At 33.6% G+C, this 19,906-nt stretch overlaps 2 protein-coding genes across 2 annotated transcripts; one reads left to right on the forward strand and one right to left on the reverse strand.

The window, feature by feature from the left end:
* Positions 1 to 1,234: 1,234 nt before the first annotated feature.
* rims4 (regulating synaptic membrane exocytosis 4) lies at positions 1,235 to 10,521 on the forward strand. Its single transcript, XM_073851716.1, has 4 exons — positions 1,235 to 1,341; positions 3,730 to 3,831; positions 4,128 to 4,267; positions 6,431 to 10,521. The coding sequence occupies exons 1-4, from the start codon at positions 1,245 to 1,247 to the stop codon at positions 6,647 to 6,649; spliced, it is 558 nt and encodes a 185-aa protein (XP_073707817.1). The 5' UTR covers positions 1,235 to 1,244; the 3' UTR covers positions 6,650 to 10,521.
* A 1,224-nt stretch (positions 10,522 to 11,745) lies between these two features.
* On the reverse strand, positions 11,746 to 18,351 carry abraa (actin binding Rho activating protein a). Its single transcript, XM_073852234.1, has 2 exons — positions 17,655 to 18,351; positions 11,746 to 14,304 (listed from the first exon to the last, which is right to left on the reverse strand). Exons 1-2 carry the CDS (start codon positions 18,243 to 18,245, stop codon positions 13,867 to 13,869), a joined length of 1,029 nt encoding a protein of 342 aa, XP_073708335.1. The 5' UTR covers positions 18,246 to 18,351; the 3' UTR covers positions 11,746 to 13,866.
* Positions 18,352 to 19,906: the final 1,555 nt, after the last annotated feature.

The raw sequence follows: 19,906 nt of genomic DNA on the forward strand, positions 1-19,906 counted from the left end.
TGAAATCTTCATCTCCATAAAGCTTTTCAGCAGATGGAAGCATGAAGTGCTCCAAAATCTCCTGATAGCTAGCTGCATTGACCCTGCCCTTGATAAAACACAGTGGTCCAAAGTACTTTTTTCGGATGAAAGCAAATTTTGCATGTCATTCGGAAATCAAGGTGCCAGAGTCTGGAGGAAGACTGGGGAGAGGGAAATGCCAAAATGCCTGAAGTCCAGTGTCAAGTACCCACAGTCAGTGATGGTCTGGGGTGCCATGTCAGCTGCTGGTGTTGGTCCACTGTGTTTTATCAAGGGCAGGGTCAATGCAGCTAGCTATCAGGAGATTTTGGAGCACTTCATGCTTCCATCTGCTGAAAAGCTTTATGGAGATGAAGATTTCATTTTTCAGCACGACCTGGCACCTGCTCACAGTGCCAAAACCACTGGTAAATGGTTTACTGACCATGGTATTACTGTGCTCAACTGGCCTGCCAACTCTCCTGACCTGAACCCCATAGAGAATCTGTGGGATATTGTGAAGAGAAAGTTGAGAGACGCAAGACCCAACACTCTGGATGAGCTTAAGGCCGCTATCGAAGCATCCTGGGCCTCCATAACACCTCAGCAGTGCCACAGGCTGATTGCCTCCATGCCACGCCGCATTGAAGCAGTCATTTCTGCAAAAGGATTCCCGACCAAGTATTGAGTGCATAACTGAACATAATTATTTGAAGGTTGACTTTTTTTGTATTAAAAACACTTTTCTTTTATTGGTCGGATGAAATATGCTAATTTTTTGAGATAGGAATTTTGGGTTTTCATGAGCTGTATGCCAAAATCATCAATATTAAAACAATAAAAGGCTAGAACTACTTTCAAATGTGCGTAATGAATCTAAAATATATGAAAGTCTAATGTTTATCAGTACATTACAGAAAATAATGAACTTTATCACAATATGCTACTTTTTTGAGAAGGACCTGTAAGTTCAGCTATTGCAGAATAAAGGAAACCATCGTAATATCCATCATACATGCTCATGTGAATCTTCGAAGCATCACAAACAGTACTTAAAATAAGGAAATACATACTCGGTGCATTCAAGAACATTATTTTAGTATGGTATTATGTAAATTGTGTGCAGCAAAAAAAATAATGTGATGGACAGAATACAGCACTCAATAAGTGTATGAATAAAATGAATGCAAACATTCACAGTAACACTGCCCTGTTTTCTTCCCTTTAGTCTGAACTACAGTGGAATGTGTTTGGCATCAGACGCCCAGTTTAGTGACTTTCTGGATGGGATGGGACCTGCTCAGTTTGTAGGCAGACAGACACTAGCTACAACTTCATTGGGTGAGTGAACTTACAGTATATGCTGTGTCTCTTAACGTAGTGCAAGTGCACAGACTAAAATTTGTAATTTTCTTTTATGCAAATAAAAGTTACCCAAATACACAATTTTCTGTCAAATGATGTTATAAAAATATGCATTATTTGTTTAGATACGTATATGTATCTAAAGTGATTGAGCTTCTGCAGAATTGACATTTTTTATATGCACAATAACTGGTTGGTCAAAAGGTTGTTTGAATGAATTACTAAATATTCAAAATACTGAAAATTAGTATGCATGAAAATTGACATGCTTCTATTTTGATGCTTTCAAAAAATAATAAAAACCTGAATCACTGATATAATTAAAGAAGCAAAACCTGAAATATAGGTTAATGAAACAACAATTTGTGCAGAATGTAATTTCCAGAAATTGACACTAATTCCATTTTATTTAATTTTTTACAAATAATTTTTTTCTGTTTATTTCTGGATTCTCCCTATTTTGCCCAGTTTTAATTTTTCTAGACTTCATTTTAATGGTTACATTGTAAAATATAAAACAAAAATCATGTTTGATTAATTAAAATCATAAAATGTACACAACTTAACAGCAATTTATTAACAAAATTAAGGCCCTATGAAATACGGTTTATTTTTATATATTTATTTTTTTTTTTAAATGTTATTGAAACAACATATCGTACAGAATGAAATTTCAGGAAATGGACACTGAAAGTGAAATCAGTTTTATTTTCCCCTAAATTCAGTTTTATTTATTTTTTTTACCAAATTCTGTGTTTTCCATTAATTTCCTGGATTTCATTTGAATGATTTCATTAAATTGTAATAATCATTAACCTATCTAATTGATTTATTTAATAAAAAAATAATGTATTGTTATTTTATTTCTTACTTATTTCAGAAAGGCTGTGTTACATTAGTAATATTTTTTTCTGTCACCATTTCTTCAAGTTAAACCTTTTATTTTTTTAATATTTTATTATATTTTAAAGGTCTGTAAAGACCTTTAACTTTCTGTTTGTATATATGATAATCGTTTTTTTCTCAAAAGAAATGGTAAAATGCTCATGAAGTGACTTTCAGAGCAGTTCTACGGATAATGTTTTGGTGTTTATGTACTCATACATGTGACCCTGGACCACAAAACCAGTCTTAAGTAGCAATGGCCAAAAATACGTTGGGTCATAATTATTGAATTTTCTTTTATGCCAAAAATCATTAGGTTATTAAGTAAAGATCATGTTCCATGTACATTTCCTACTGTTAATAACAAAAGTTAATTTTTGATTAGTAATATGCATTGCTAAGAAGTCAATTTGTACAACTTTAAAAGGCATTTTTCTCAATATTTAGGTTTTTTTGCACCTATTTTCAAATAGTTGTATCTCGGCCAAATATTATCCTATCCTAACAATCTAAAAATCTCAATTTCATCAAATTGACTGGTTTTGTGGTCCAGGGTCACATATAGAGGCGGAAGAGGCCGAAAAACACTGCACGCTTTAAGCACTCTTCAGTATGTGTGGTAAACGAACATCTTTACATCTTTGTTAATTCCCAGTCTTTTTGTGGCTTAACATTAACAGACACCAGTCCATATCGCGTTTTGATTTAAGTATATTGACGTTCTTTTGATTCCTTCATCCAAAATTTGGCAAATTCAGTAAGATGTCGCATAATACAGTAACGTCCATTATAACGACTAGATTCTGTGATTCCGTCCACATTTTCTGCATTGCAGAAATCATAGGACCCTATGATTAATAATAGAATTCAATTAATTTTGAAGATCAGTTTTGTTGGGGTTAGTTTCTGTGATATGAAAGATATAATTCCTGACATGTAATTAGTAACAGAACATGCTTATATGATGGCTGTTTTGCCAAAATGACCAATTTGCATTCAGGATTTAAACCATCAGTTTATAATTATAAATAATCAGTTATAATAAAATAACATTAAATAAGACTACAGAGAAAACACAGGTATTGTTATTAAAATACTGTGGTAACACTTTACAATAGGGTTTTATTAGTTAACATTAGTTAAGCATTTACTAACATTAACTAACAATAAACAATACATATTTTACAGTATTTATTCATCTTTGTTAATGTCAGACACATTCATTTATGGTCTATGTTACAGTAGCTCAGGTCCATTAAATAATAAACAGATACAAGATTTGATTTCAATAATGTATTAGTAAATATATTGTTATTAGTTTTTCATTGTTAGTTCATGTTCATCTATGTTAACAAAGGCTACTTTATTTCCAAAATATTAAAATCATTAAGATCATCAAAGTGCTATTAAAAAAAGAAAAACTAATGTCACTCAACCACATCGCTTGACACTCATTACCATGCGTATTGATGTCTGCAGGAGATGTTGAGATCGGTCTGATGGAGAGGAACGGACAGTTGGAGGTGGAGATCATTCAGGCTCGAGGACTCATCATGAAGCCTGGATCTAAGGGCCCTCCAGGTGATTCTTCATCAGACAGAGGGATGAGCCTGATAGAGAGATTAGATTCATTTAGCCAGAGGACAAAACTGACTGCAAATGTTTATAGATTGGTTCTCAAATACACAAGTTTCTCTTAGATTGTTCTCCACTTCTTATCTAAACATTTATTATCCAAAAGCAAGCATGTTTTTGTGTTTTGAAAAAGGAGGAAATTAAAAAGAAAGTCTAAATCAGTGACTCTTTTCAGTATTTTGTGGATTTCAAAGATGTTGTTTGAATTATACATTTTTCTTTTGTTTCCTTCTTCCCTTCAGCGGCCTACATTAAAGTCTACCTTCTGGAAAACGGCAGCTGCATTGCCAAAAAGAAGACAAAGTCTGTCCGGAAATCGTTAGATCCCCTTTACAATCAAGTCCTTGTGTTTTCAGAGAGCCCGCAGGGAAAGGTTGTTCAGGTAAACGCAATTTTTACCTTTTTTGAGAAAAAAAATTAAGGTTACTTGTGCAAAACTCGCTGCAATGATGCTACAGTCCATCAGAGGGTTTTTTACACGTTGCTATGCCTTTGCATAGGTGATTATTTGTGTTTTTGGTTATTAGACAAGCTTTTAATTTTATTGTCCATGATGCAAAAAAGCGCATGGAAAAAAGCAAGAAACAGTGTTGCTTGCTTTATAAAACTGCATCAAACCAGCAAACTCTCTGTAGAATACTTGAATTTCTTGATAAATCTAACATTAAGATGTCAAGCCCTTCAGATGCATCCGTTTGGTTATTTAAATGACAAAGAAAATAGACTCTAATTTACAGCAAAGTTTACCCACGTCTTTTCCAATTTGGTGTAATTTCTCTGTAGATGTCAGTGAATGATCATTTCTAATGCATGCCCTCCATCATTTAGTGCTAGCGCAGAGAGAACTGGCGAAGAAACGGCAATGCAGCGAGCGCTTTATTTTTAGCAGCGGTGAAGGAATATGGGGAACATTTCATATCTCTCCGAATTATACATTTTTCTAAGGACAACATTTATGAAAGCCTGTCACAACAAACATTAAAGGTTAGAACAGACTGCAGGATGTTCAGGAACGTCGGGGTGGAAGGGAAAAACATCATTTGCATGGTTTATTCGCTGATGCACGGCGTCCCTCCATCCAAACATTCGTCATTATTATGTAATGAATCCAAGGGAACTTTCAGATTGATCTAGGCGAAATTATTCTTCAAAATGTTCACACTGCATTATTATTTTGAAATTTAAGATATGCAGTTTGTGCTGTAAAAGATGGATGAATCACACAAAACCTGTCAAGAACATGTCCACATCATATTACATCATAAAAAGAAGGGAAGAAATGAGAAATTTGTTTTGCTTAAAGAAATCGTAGCTTATTTTAAGGACCATATTACCTTATTTTCATGACAATAACGCATATTTTTCACAACTGTAATTCAAAAACATTTCATTTCCATTACTTTAATGCAGAAAAAAATGGTACTATTTAAGTTGTAAAAGAATTATGCATCATGAAAGAAGTTATTTTGCTGGATTTAAAGCAGGATATAAAAAAAAACTCCTTGAACCCTTAATGCTCATAAAATAAGCTTTATTTTTGCTAAATATTATTTATTTTTTATTTTGGGGTGATCTGGACATAAAATCCACCCAGATTAAAATATGAATTATTATGAATATACACTACCAGTCAAAAGTTTTTGAACAGTATCTTTAATGTTTTTCAAAGAAGTCTCTTCTGCTCACCAAGCCTGTTTATTTGATCCAAAATATATAAAACTTGTAAATATTTTTTTACTATTTAAAATACATGTTTTCTATTTGAATATATTTTAAAATGCAATTTATTCCTGTGATCAAAGCTGAATTTTCAGCATCATTACTCCAGTCACATAATCCTTCAGAAATCATTCAAATATGCTGATTTGCTGTTCAAGAAACATTTATTAATATTATTATGATCAATATTTAAAAGAGCCGAGTACCTTTTTTCAGGATTCTTTGATGAATAGAAAAATCCAAAGATCAGCATTTATCTGAAATAAAAAAGCTTTTGTAACATTATATACTATAAGACCCAAAAGCTTGGAGTCAGTATAACGTTTTTTGTTGTTGTTGGGAAAATGTATTTAGTAAGGATGCTTCAAATTGATAAAAAGTGATAAGAAAGACATTTATAATGTTACAAAAGAATTCTATTTCAGATAAATGCTGTTCTTCTGAACTTTCTATTCATCAAAGAAACCTGAAAAAAATGTAACATCATCATAATAATAAATATTTTTTGAGCAACAAATCAGCATATTAGAATGATTTCTGAAGGATCATGTGACTGGAGTAATGATGCTAAAAATTCAGGTTTGAAATCACAGGATTTTAAAATATATTCAAATAGAAAACAGTTATTTTAAATAGTAAAAATATTTTAAATTTTTACTGTTTTTGCTTTGGATCAAATAAATGCAGGTTTGGTGAGCAAAACAGACTTCTTTAAAAACATTAAAAATCTTACTGTTCAAAAACTTTTGACTAGTAGTTGTGAAATTGTGAAAATTGTGAAATTCAAAATAAATAAAACACTAACCCTTCCATTTCTCACGAACAGGTCATCGTTTGGGGAAACTACGGCCGGATGGATCGCAAATGCTTTATGGGCGTGGCCCGCATCCTATTGGAGGAGCTGGATTTGACAAACATGGTGATTGGCTGGTACAAGCTTTTCCCCACCTCTTCAATGGTGGATCCCACGATGGCGCCGCTGATCCGCCACTCCTCACAGCTCTCTCTGGAGAGCACCGTGGGGCCATGCTGTGAACGCTCATAAGACATACAACTCCACTAGATTTATTTTTCTCTGGAAGGGCTCTCACAGCCCCCTGATCCTAAGAGCGCTGGTTTGTGCATGACTGCCGCACCGGAACCCTCTGGAATGTTCTAGAATTTCTTCAGAACAAATGACCTTTCTGCAATATTCCAGAATTGAGGAAATGCTCTTTTTCAGCCTCTGAGACAAAGAACGCAGACCAGGCGTCTGGGCTTCATTTTAGCTTTCAACACATTAGCTTGTATGAGGAAACGTCCTCGATTTAGAAGCAAACGTTTGTGCAGTCATCACGTTGGCTGCTGCGACGGATCGCATGGAACGGATGGGTTTGTGCAATATGACGTACAAAAGAGAGAAGAATGTATCGGTAACAAAAGTGCGGGTTTGCATTCATTTGGTGTAATTAACAATACAGGAATAGATATATGTCTTAAAAAGATTCATTATGTGTAGTTTGAAAAGAGTCGATGTTTGTAGTTCACGATTTCGTTCGCACACAGATCTTTTTCTGTTCGCGTCTCTTCCGTTTCGTCTTTTTTCATTACTGAACAGTGCCAATGCTGCCAGCAAGTGGCTTTATTTGTGGCTAGTGTCTGTATTCAGTGACTACAAGCTTTATGAATCAATAATCTAAGCAGACACATATTTATAAAGATCTTTTCCCAAACAGTAACAAGGAATTTTTATGTCATTGTAAGTTTTGCCCCACTAATAGTAGATGGAAAAATGGATGCAAGATGCTGAAGTAACAGTGATTATGATTATGACATAAATGTAAGTGATATACAGCTATGAGGTTTTTAATGGCAGAAACCAAAATCTAGAGAGCAGAGTGATATAAACAGACATATATAATACAATTTTATGATAACAAATGTACATAAAATGAATGAATTTCATTTTAAATGAAATATTGAAAAAATAACAGCAGTCAGAATGACGACTTCTGTATTTTAAAAAAATTACCAAATATTGGTCAAGTTAATTGACATGGAGTCTATAATATAAAAAGATAATTTAGTTTTGCACTTTATAATCTTAAATGTCTTTCTTATAAGCAACTTCTAGTTTGGCATAAGCCAAAGTTCACTTTCTTCTTTACATTGATATTATTTGTGACTTCGGGATGCAGAAACTTAAGTAGCAATGATAAGGTTGTAGCATTAGATAGTAGCATTCGCATGAAAGGCATCTTAGTTTGCCACCATCTAATGAGATTTTGCATGGAATCGACTGATATGGGATTATAGAGCGTTTTCGTTTGCAGTCGAGCAAACATGTAGCAGCGGACGATCAAATGAATACTGTTACTAGGGGTCGACCGATATGTATTTTTTAGGGCCGATGCTGATACCGATTATTACAGATCAAGTAAACCGATAACCGATATTTTGAACCGATATCTCTACTCAAAAGTTTACATACACTTTGCAGAATCTGCAAAATGTTAACTATTTTACCAAAATAAGAGGGATCATACAAAATGCATGTTATTTTTTATTTAGTACTGACCTGAATATGATATTTCACATGAAAGATGTTTACATATAGTCCACAAGAGAAAACAAGTTCACAAGAGAGTAATTCATTTTTCTGTTTAATGACATTTGATTCAGCATTTTTGTGTATTTGAACGCTTTCCAACAATGACAATGATGATTTTGGGATCCATCTTTTTTCTCTGAGGACAACTGAGGGTCTCAAACACTTACTGATGCTCCAGAAGGAAACACAATGCATTAAGAGCCAGGGGGTGAAAACCTTTGAACAGATTGAAAATGTGTACATTTTTCTTATTTTGCCTAAATATCATATTTTGTTTCATTTAGTACTGCCCTTCAGAAGCTACAGAAGATGCTAATATGTTTCCAGAAGACAAAACAAGTAAAATTTACACTGATCATCAAATTCAAAAACTTTTCACCCCCCAGCTCTTAATGCAATGTTTTTCCTTGCTCCTTTTTAGTTGCATGAGAGTCCCTCAGTTGTCCTCAGTGTGAATGGATCTTAAAATCATACAGACATTGTTGGAAAGGGTTAAAATATACAAAAATGAAAGATTTTTCTGAAGAACAGCAGGCCGTTTAACTGTTTAGGACAAATAAACAACTTTCACTAAACAAAAAAAAACAAAAAAAAAAAAACAGTTTTACAAATCAAGAGTATGTAAACTTTTGAATGGGGTCATTTTTATTTTCTCTTGTGGACTGTATGTAAATGTATTTTATGTGAAATATCTTATTCAGGTCAGTACTAAATAAAAAATAACATGCATTTTATATGATCCCTCTTATTTTGGTAAAAAAATTAACATTTTGAAAATTCCACAAGGTGGATGTAAACTTTTGACTTCAACTGTTTGTCTGATGTAAAAATGAAAATGAATGTCAAAATTAAGAATAACAAGGGCTCTGACAGAAAACTTTCTTTAAATGCTTTTAAATTATTTTATCGGCAAATCGGTTTTGAATACCGATACCGATAACCATAAAAATGCTTAATATCGGCGCCCCTAACTGTTACATCGCACTGAGATGTACCATGTGCCGTCCTGACACTAAATCAGCGTTGGGGACTAATAAATACTGATACAAATGTTTTCATACGTCCGAAAATGCTAAAAAGCAAAACATTTCTACAGCTAGCACAGAACGGGAAAAAACAGCATTCTGCATAGCCAAGAATTTTACAAACACGACTATTTGTGAAGAAAAAACACTAGACAAACAGATTTTTTAAAAATATATATTCCTCTTTGAGACGTTCAGGAGTGATAATTTCAATTAACGCTGAAAAATGTACCTCAAACACCCTCAACATGATCATGTTGTTAAGGCCATATAAAGCACTGCCACATTCTTTTTGAATACCTAAGTGTTCATTGTCTTAAAAAGCAATAACTAAATGAATTTTTGCTCACTTTATTTGTTACAGGGAGTAAAGCCAGATTGTCTCTGCATTACATTAGAAACTTCTGCATCCATGTAGCAATAGATGCTCGGTTTTAAGCGCTGAATGTCTGAGATCCTCAAGAATTTAGTGCCATTTTAAAGGTGTTGATGGGCTATTAAAAAAATTTAAGAAAACCTTTTTGAGCAATGATTAGCATAGTATATTAATATAGATGATATATATTAATATACATCAATTTAATACAGCATAACTTCATTGTTCATTGGTGTCTATGTCTGAAGAATTACATATGATTCCTGTTTCATCTTTTTCAGTCTGTTTACTGTAAATAGACACCTTGGATTTAGTGAGCAAAACAATAAGAAATAAGACATTTCTCCTGTTTATATCAGCACAATGTTATTGCTGATATTGAAATGAATTGCTTTTAAACTCCAAATAGACTCCAGATGTTATAAAAGAATGTGATTTAGAGTTTAAAATGAAATATCTCCATTCTACAGTCGATTTCGTAAAGCCTTAATTTGTAAACCAGAGGTCTTAACACAATTCCAGTCGTACGTCGTAGAAAAGAGCATGCAAGAATGTCATTCTGCGTTCATTTCTGTTAATTTTCTGTCTTTCTCTTTCTTTTTTGTATTTATTATGACTTTAATCTGGTAAATTGTCATGGCCTTTTGTCATCGCATTTTTCACCACACGATTTTGTAACTAATCTACCATATCAACTGTACTTGTTGAAGTTGATAGGGGCAAAATAATCAACATATTCCTGAAAAATTGGATGCTGTGATATTTTTCTTTGTGGAGATACTTGTTTAAATCCTTATTACTATTCATTCTATGTAAATCTGAATTCGTAAAAATAACGTCACTGTTGATTAATGCACAATTTAGTGTATTGTTACTCTGTTGAAAATGGTTATACAGAATAAAATAGCTCACTCTGATTTACAAAACACACGCGTATGGCTGATTGCCTGATGTTTCATGGCTTTAGGAGGAGATTTACCCTGAAACCGTCTGATAACCTTTGACAACTATAACGTATAACGTTAAGCTTATTGCGCACGTCAGAGAGAATCAGATATTGAGTGTTATAGTTAGCCGGTCTGTCGGCTGCACTCAAGTCTTTATCAGGAGACGAAATGGCTTTTTAAGAGTTAGATCAAGGAAAATTAGATCAAGCACTCTTGATTTGGGAATTGAGCTAGATGTTGGTATTTGGGGGATACAGCTGAGTTTTATTATCGTGTGTGTGTGTGTCGCTACTGCCACTAACAAAGGAACAGATGAATATTCTTATCCCTGTTTGATGTAATTACAAAGAAAAAAGATCCCTTTTATACACACTATACAATATGCATCCCACACACGTACATTTTATTATAATATAGCTTTTTTGCATTTTTCTAATAAAAACATTAATAATAATTATAGACAGACACAGACAGACAGGTAGATAGATAGATATGTTATTAAAATATAAATAATATTGACAAAATATAATTGTATTTTATTTAATTATTGATTATCATTACTTTAAATATTTATATAATTTGTAAAAATATTAAAATTGTATTTAAATAATTAATAAAATGTTATTCATTTAGTATTAATATCATATAAAACAGTATATATATATATATATATATATATATATATATATACGTATATGTGTGTGTGTGTGTGTGTGTGTGTGTATATATATATATATAAAATATCAATATTACAAAATATAAAACTATTATAATATTATAATTAATGTAATTAATTATTTATATTATTATTTCAGTTTATTATTTTAAATATTATATATAATTAAAAGATACAAATATTATTTTAACAAATGAAATGTATTACTAATATAGTAAAATGTTTATTTTTCTAATAAAATACTTCTTATAAATATTAAAATTATATAATACTGTCATATCATATTTATATTACTAATATTAAAATTACTACTACTAATAATTTTTGTCCCCAGTGCAAAGCAAACACAAAAATATGTAAAAATATTAAATCCAAAATTCAAACCTTGTATCTTCAACCTGTCTTATCTACAAATAATTTAAAAAAGTGAAACTTTCATAAGGACAATGTTGTATTTTCTGTGACACAACAGTGGTTTTATTCAATCCTTTACTGACAGGAAAATAATTCCACATCAAATAAATAAATTATTTGTTTGTTTTTTTACTACACATGATCAAACATCTTCAAATATGTACAACAAATTCTTCTGTAAGAAGACTATCATGCTTTCATTTTGAAAGACGTTATTAAAAAGAACCAAAAACATTGAACAATAAAACAACTTTCCAAAAAATGCTTGAAACAAGCAAAGTAATCTGCCAATGGGGGAAAAATTATCTTGTTTTCTGTTTGAAATAACATATTTTTTCTTACCCCATTGGCAGATTATTTAGCTTGTTTTAAGCAAAAACTCACTTAATTTTGACTTGTTTTGTTCTGAAAACAATAATATTTATTTGTCTAGAAAATGCTTCATGATATAAGAATTTTTAGATATTTTGGCAAGAAACAAGACAAAAATATCTAAGTAAGAAAAGCAAGTATCTAAAAATATATGCAAATTAACAAAACGTTCAGATGGGAAATAACAAGAAAAAAACAGACCCTACTCCTATATTCTCACAAGACAGAACTGAGTTGTCATTGAATTACAAGCACGAAACATGAGATGATTTCCAAAACATGTCTAGACATCAAGACTGGAGTGCTAAGCATTCAAAGGATGCCCTATGTTTGATGCATGAGGAGACAAACACAAGATCTCTATATTCCCTTGTGTAAACTGTGAGCAAAGAGTCCTTTCACCATCTCAAATATGAAGCTCCACACCACTAAAACAAAATCCACTTTCAAAACATGTCACAAACCAAAAGGGACACAGAAGAGCACATGTTCATTTTAGAAAGTTCATTGGTTTTCTGGAACGTTCTCAAGGTTCTTACATTTCATCCTGGCAAATAAAAATATAAATAGAGGACTAATTTGAAACTAGATATCTGGAAGCTAATTTAAAGTAACTACACTCAAGTTGAAAGTAGTTGGTTTATAGTGCAAAATAAAAAATAGCATCAAAACATTTTTTTCATTTGGACATTTTTGCAATGCGTAAAAAAAAACAGCCATTTTGACATGTTACACCGCTACTTCACTCTTAAAAATAAAGGTGCTTCACAATGCCACAGAAGAACCCTTTTTGTCTAAATGGTTCCATAAAGATCCTTTAACATCCGAAGAACCATCTGAAAAGGTCCTTGTGGCAAAAGAAGGTTCTTTAGAATATAGAAAGGTAAGAAAGTGATGGTTCTTTAAAGAGGTCATCGAATGGCCATCTCCACAAGTTGATATGATTTTTTAGGGTCTTAATGAGAAGTTTATAACATACTTTGGTTAAAATTTCTCAATGGTAGTGTAAAAAACACTCTTTTTACTTTGTCAAAATTAGCCCTTTTTAGAGCAAGCTATTCTGTTGTGTTGCATATACTTTTAAAAGCTAATGAGCTCTGTTCGCCCCGCCCCTTTCTGCCGTGGGATGACGAGCCGTAATGTTTACTTTAGCTGCATTTAGCTGCGAAACTTGCTAACTAGCACATTATTAAGAAATTGCTTCACGAATGATTCGCACGAACATAGACACATATGTAGATCAGGATCGGCGCTTTCCTTTCAAAAACGAGAGTAAAGTTAATCTCTTGCGTCTTCAGCAGTTCAGATGTCGGGAGTAAATGACGACTGCTAATGTTCATTATTACATCCAACAACACAACACCTCAATCGCTCAATCTGAGACATTCTTGTCTTCCCCTGCACCTGAGTCGACACAATGTCAATCGGAGTCGGACTGTTTGAGCTCGATGAGGGCAGGTCTAAGGTAAGGCGCTCATGTCAATCAACTATCGTGGGAGTGGCCTCTGTCTGTGTGTCGTCACACCGACAAGAAGCTGAGAATGACCCAATTTTAAAAAGGGGATATTGCTTTTAAAGATTATACCACTCAGTGGATTTTTATCATTGTAAGGTGGTTGTGTACATTAACTGCCAACACACATTAATGTTCAAACAACATGTAAAAGTGAGTTTTGCATCCGATGACTCCTTTAAAGAACCTTTGACTAAATGGTTTTTTGTGGAACCAAAAATGGTTCTTCTATGGCATCGCTGTGAAGAACCTTTTAAAGCACCTTTATTTTTAAGAGTGTTGTTGAAATAAATTAAAGAAATAACTTATTTACTTCTTTTACACAGCTACTTTGCAACTTTCAGACACATTAAACTAGTAATGTGATTATAACATTATCATCCTGGCCTTTCCATAGCATTTCACCCTCAAAGTCCACCATTTTGTGTTTACGACAGCGCAGCAAAATTCCCACCACTTTATCTGAGATTTTAACATAGCGGTCGAACAGGCGGCCGAAGGTGACGCGGATACGTCCCTCTTTATCGCGCTGGCCCATGTCGCGTATGATGAAACACATCTCATCCATCTCGCGGTGGATGTGTTTCTGGGCTCGGTCGGCACGTTGGGCTGTTTTGGTTCCCTCTTTGGGCCGTCCGTATCCTGCGTCGCCCTTCTGGAGTCGAAGAGCCATGGCATGATCATAGTCAAACTCTTCGCTGAAAGGGTTGATCTTCTGACCTTCGATGTGGTCTTCAGCGAACCGCTGCCACTTGCTCCTCAGGTCATTCATCATGACTATTTTAATCTGAAATGACAAGATTCATGTGTTATTTAGGACCACAAAGTCAAATTTAAAGAATTATATGCAGAAAGGTGCAGCAACATAAAAAAATGAACAATAGATAAGCTTAATGTTTTTTAAAGAAATCGCTTACGCTCATCAAGGCTGCATTTATTTGATTAAAAAGACAGAAAAAAACTGTAATATTGCTAAATGTTATGACAATATAAAATAATGGTTGTTACTTTACCATACGTTAAAATATAATTTATTCTTGTGATGCAAAGCTGAATTTTCATCAGCTGTTACTCCAGTCTTAAGTGTCAGATGATCCTTCAGAAATCATTCTAATATTTATTATAATTATCAATGTTTTTTTGGAACCTGTGATTCGTTTCGGGTTCTTTGATGAATAACAAGTTTAAAAGAACAGCATTTATTCAAAATATAAATCTTTTCTAACAAATGTAAATCTACGCTATCACTTTTTATTAATTTGACACATCCTTGGTAAATAAAAATATTAATTTCATTAAAAAGTATATATTGTTAGAAAACATTTCTATTTCAAATAAATGCTGTTTTTTTACATACATTTTACTGATCAAAGAATCCTGAAAAAAAGTATCACAGGTTGCAAAAAAATATTAAGCAGCACAACTGTTTTTAACATTGATAATAAATCAGCATATTAGAATGATTCTGAAGCATCATGTGGCACTGATGGCTTGAGTAATGATGCTGAAAATGTGGTGTTGTATCACTGGAATAAATTACACTTTAATATATATATATATATTCACATAAAAAACTGTTATTTTAAATTGAAATAATATTTCACAATATTACAGTTTTTTTTCTGTATTTTGGATCAAATAAATGCAGGCTTGCATTGATGAGCATTAGAAACATTTTTAAAAACCATTAGAAATCTTACTGGTCCCAAACTTTTATATACACACACAGAGAAACATATATATACACATATATACAGAAAGTAAATAATGTAAATTTCTATTTCTTTTTTACTTTAAAGCTTATTTGTTTACAATAATATATTATTCAGGTCTTGTTTAAGGTGTAGACAACCTGGCTCATCACCAGACAGTCACATTACACTACTGTCTGTTTGACATGCCTGAGCATTACTGTTGAATATTTCTCATGATGTCTTCAAGGGGCATTTATTTCACATGGGCGCCATCTGAACCCGTGCAAATGCGTTCTGTGAAACGCGAGCGGGTGAATCAAATACCACAGTGACACAGCTGTGATGGATCTCACTCATCAAGTTGAGGGTGAGCATGCAGCATTTTGAAGGTCAGATGTAATTGATCCATCACTGTTTTTATTTACATATATTCCATTGCAGCAGAACATGTCCGAGTTTATGATGGAACATTGTGCTGCTGTGACCGTATAGTTGGACTGTGATTTGACCAATGGCTCTAAAGACTACTTTGCAATTATTATTTACAGAAAGAAATTAATAAATTAAAAAACACTGTTATTTGGTTAAGAATTAATTTTGATTGAGTGACAACCAAACTACATTTGAGATAAGAAAACATGAAAACAAAAATACTTTGTATGGGTCAAAATGATCGATTTTTCTTTTATGTCAAAAATCATTAGGATAATAAATAAAGATCATGTTCCATGAAGATATTTTGTACATTTCCTAGCATAAATATATCAAAACTTAATTTTTGATTAGTAATATGCATTGCTAAGGACTTCACTTGGACAACTTTAAAGGTGATTTTCTCAATATTTGGATTTTTTGCACCCTTAGAATCAGATAGTTGCATCTCGGCCAAATATCCTAACCTATCCTAACAAACCATACATCAATGGAAAGCTTATTTATTGAAGATTTCAATGTATTTATGTAAATGTGGTTGTCACTACCCAAACTTTTTCATTTTTCACTCCCATAACAAGTGAATTAAGTGTGAACAGAACAAGATTCTCTTATAAAAGAAGCAACATCGGTACTGTATTTTCTGGAATATGTCGCAATTTTTTTGGTCATCTGAAATATAAGACAACTGAATTTAAATTAATCTTGCTCCTTCCAATCAAAAACTGATGACTAGAAACAAGTCCCCACCCTATTTTTTATTTTTATTTTTGATAATCCAATGTGCATCAGAATATGGAAGAGTGACTTTAATGTAAATGTGATTGATACTAGTTGAACTTTTCAAGAGTGAATTCAGTTTGAACAGAACAAGATTCTCTTATAAAAGGAGTGACAACTGAACTACATTTGAGATAAAAACACATATGGAATTGCTTATTTACACAAGTGTAAAAAAAGGTACTGTATTTTCAGGAACATGTTGCAGATTTTTTGTCATCTGAAACGTGCTACGAATTAAATTCCATAGCAACTTATGAAATAAAAAAACGCAAACATGTGCAAATTTATTTGTATAGCGCATTTGCCACACAGCGCATTTGTTTTGCTTTAAATAAATTTGTTATATATTATATTTAGTTTTAAACTAGTGCTTTCAAATTGATTAATCACAATTAATCACATCCAAAACAAAAATGTGTTTACATATGTGTGTAATGTGTATATTTATATGTATATATTTAAGAAATATTTACACACATATAAATGTTCACATATATCATGTAAACAAACTTATTTTAGATGCGATAAATCATGATTAATCGATTTGACAGCACTATTTACTAAGTTTTCAAATTTGACTATTTTTCTTTTGTTCTGTTCTAAAAAATGTTAAATTTACGTGATTTGTTGCGGAGAACTAAAACACATGTTTATAGCATTTATGTTGGTAAACATTTGGTTTTATTTACCGGTAATTTACATTATTTCTAAATTTAATACTAAAATGTGACTTATGCACCTTTGCGACTTCTCTCAATTTTGATCTGTTGCAACTTATAGTCAGTATAAAAATATCAAACAAAAATAGTTGCTAATAGTTACCAATACCACACTCTTAAAAATGAAGGTGCTTCACGATGCCATGTCTAAATGTTTCCATAAAGACCCTTTAACATCTGAAGAACCTTTCTGTGTAACTAAAGGTTCTTTGTGGCAAAAGAATATTCTTCAGAGTATCAAAAGGTAAGAAAGAGATGGTTCTTTAAAGACTTTTAAACTGGTTCTTTGTGGAACCAAAAATGGTTATTCTATGTCATTGCTGTGAAGAACCTTTTAAAGCACCTTGATTTTTAAGAGTGTTGTCTATTCTAATACGCTATATAAGCTACATCTATAATATCTAAGCATTTGTGGGTGGATTTAGTGAAAACAGCTTTGGCTAATAAGTTTGTGCACTCAGTACAAATAAAAACTTAGAACATAGTTTGAATTGCACAGATAAACATACCTTGTGTCTGTTGACATGTTTCTTCGGTTCACTCTCATTCAGATCGCTGTTGTCGCTCAAAGACGCTTCCTCCCCAAGACCACTATCCTCTGCATCTGAACAGCCCATTGTCTTTTCCTCGTTACGTCCGAGCGCCTTCGCCAAAGTTCCCATTTTCCCACCACAGTAGCGTCTCCTGGTAGGAGATTCATTGCCGAGAAAGTTTTTGGTGTCCTCAGATGTGAGCTGATTGGTGTTGATCTTCTCCTTGATGACGCTCACCAGATCTTTTTCAAATTCGTTACATTTTGGCGTGATGGCTTTAGTCACCATTACGGTCTTGATCTGGTCATCCGTGCCTTCTTCGTTATTCACCGAAACCACGCGAGGTGTGACCAGGAGTTTCATCTCACTCTTCTCCTTTTGCTTTTCCTTCGCATCCTCAATGATGGTATCAGGCATCCATCCGCTCGGGATCGTGTCTTGTTTTTCAGTGTTTTTATTCGCCCAGCTTTGCCAGCTTTTGGCGAGGCTGTTCACCGTCGAAGCCACCTTGATCTTTCTGACGGCTCTGCTGAAAGGCCGGTTTTGCTGGACGGCAGCAGTGCTCATGGCTCTTGTTGTGTTTCCTAGTTGGCGAGGTTCAAATCTCAAGGTTTGTAATCCGTTTGGACGCTGCTGGTGGTCACCAAGGTATTTTATATGAATAGAAAGAGGAAGTGTCCTCTGAAGTGGGCGGTGTGACATTCCTCTGGATGCACATGGTGTCTACCGTGACCCCAAACATGCTAATGGAATTTCCCCAGTGGAATAACAGGTGGCCACTTTATGACTGCTTCTGCCCAACCATGCAACCATACAAAAACCACCCCTGACATCACACCTGGTGATGCGCCTCCTGTTTTAGATGCGGCCATGATCTCACCAAACCCTAAAACCGCTCAAGGGCGCCTATAGATTCTGATGAAACGGCTACAAATGCATGCTCTTCTCCACTGCCGTGGCATATTTTTGTACAACGTGCCAGAACTCAGTGTGATGATCTATTTTTGCAGACCGGGTGTTGAATTGTGCATGCGCGCGCTTCTGTTGATTGATACACAGGCCTGTTCTTAAACCGCAAGCCAAGCTATTTTAAGCAGAAGTCGTGCTGAGGGAAAACTTAGGATGAGCCACGGATTTGCACACTGACTATACTGCTTAGCTGATAAAATGGTGATTAGGATTATTAGAGTATTAATCTGCTAGACATTTTCATAAGGCTAACCATTAAACAACTAGGTTACTGCAGAGATAATGCGTAAAGCAGGGTTTCATAACCGCTGTGCGACAACCCAAAAAATGGCCTGCAGATTCGTTCTAAGGACTCCAAGAGATATGCTAAATTAAAATAATAAAATGCAACTATCCATATAATGGCTAGTGCATACACTCTTAAAAATAAAGGTGCTTCGCGATGCCATTGAAGAACCTTGGTTTCCTAAAGAATGTTTAACATCTGAAGAAACTTTCTGTTTCACAAAAGGTTCTTTGGGACAAATAAGGTTCTTCAGATGATAAAAAGGTAAGCAAGAAATGGTTCTTTAAAGAACCTTTGACTGAATGCTTCTTGGCATCGCTTGAAGAACCTTTTGAAGCACCTTTATTTTTAAGAGTGAAGGAAGGATAGTAAAATAAACACATTTCCCATATTTTTTATGTGCGTTCAGTCAAATTCTGCAATATTTTCCAGACAGAAGCTAGTAAAATCATACAGATGCCAACTTGGAAAGATGACTTGACATCCCCTCATGATTGTCAAAACAATCAACAAAACTACACAGTTTTTGAACAGTAAGGTTCTTTAAAGAAGTCTCTTCTGCTCACCAAGCCTGCATTTATTTGAACCAAAATATAGCAAAAGCAGTAATATTGTAAAATATTTATATTATTTTAAATATTTTTTATATATATATTCCAGTCTTCAGTGTGACCACTGTGGCACTGGCACTGGACACCCCTGACATCCGATTGGTCACCCCGGGTGCCACCCCAAAATTTTATTTGCTGCTGGCAGTAGCTGATGCTGATTGACATCTCATTTGTCTAAAGAAGTTTTAGAATTTTGCCGGCAACGCTGCTCAAACCATTTTTAAATCAAGACGAGCCAAAGACATGAACATGGTTTCAAGGTAAAACGAATAATAAAAAATAATATTTGAAATACGTTTTATAGTTTATTATAAGGTTTGTTTGCTGAGTAACGTTTATTATCCGTTGTGTAAGTGAACGAG

The sequence above is a fragment of the Garra rufa genome, chromosome 12 (genome assembly GCF_049309525.1).
Source record: "Garra rufa chromosome 12, GarRuf1.0, whole genome shotgun sequence".
Taxonomy (NCBI): domain Eukaryota; kingdom Metazoa; phylum Chordata; class Actinopteri; order Cypriniformes; family Cyprinidae; genus Garra; species Garra rufa.

Bases quoted from the DNA above. Each gene is read 5' to 3' on its own strand.
- rims4 (XM_073851716.1), top strand. From the start codon at position 1,245: ATGTGTTTGGCATCAGACGCCCAGTTTAGTGACTTTCTGGATGGGATG. The intron at 1,342-3,729 runs GTGAGTGAACTT...TGATGTCTGCAG, and splicing joins ACTAGCTACAACTTCATTGG to GAGATGTTGAGATCGGTCTG. The intron at 3,832-4,127 runs GTGATTCTTCAT...TCTTCCCTTCAG, and splicing joins TGGATCTAAGGGCCCTCCAG to CGGCCTACATTAAAGTCTAC.
- abraa (XM_073852234.1), bottom strand. From the start codon at position 18,245: ATGAGCACTGCTGCCGTCCAGCAAAACCGGCCTTTCAGCAGAGCCGTC. The intron at 14,305-17,654 runs GTATGTTTATCT...TTGTCATTTCAG, and splicing joins AACATGTCAACAGACACAAG to ATTAAAATAGTCATGATGAA.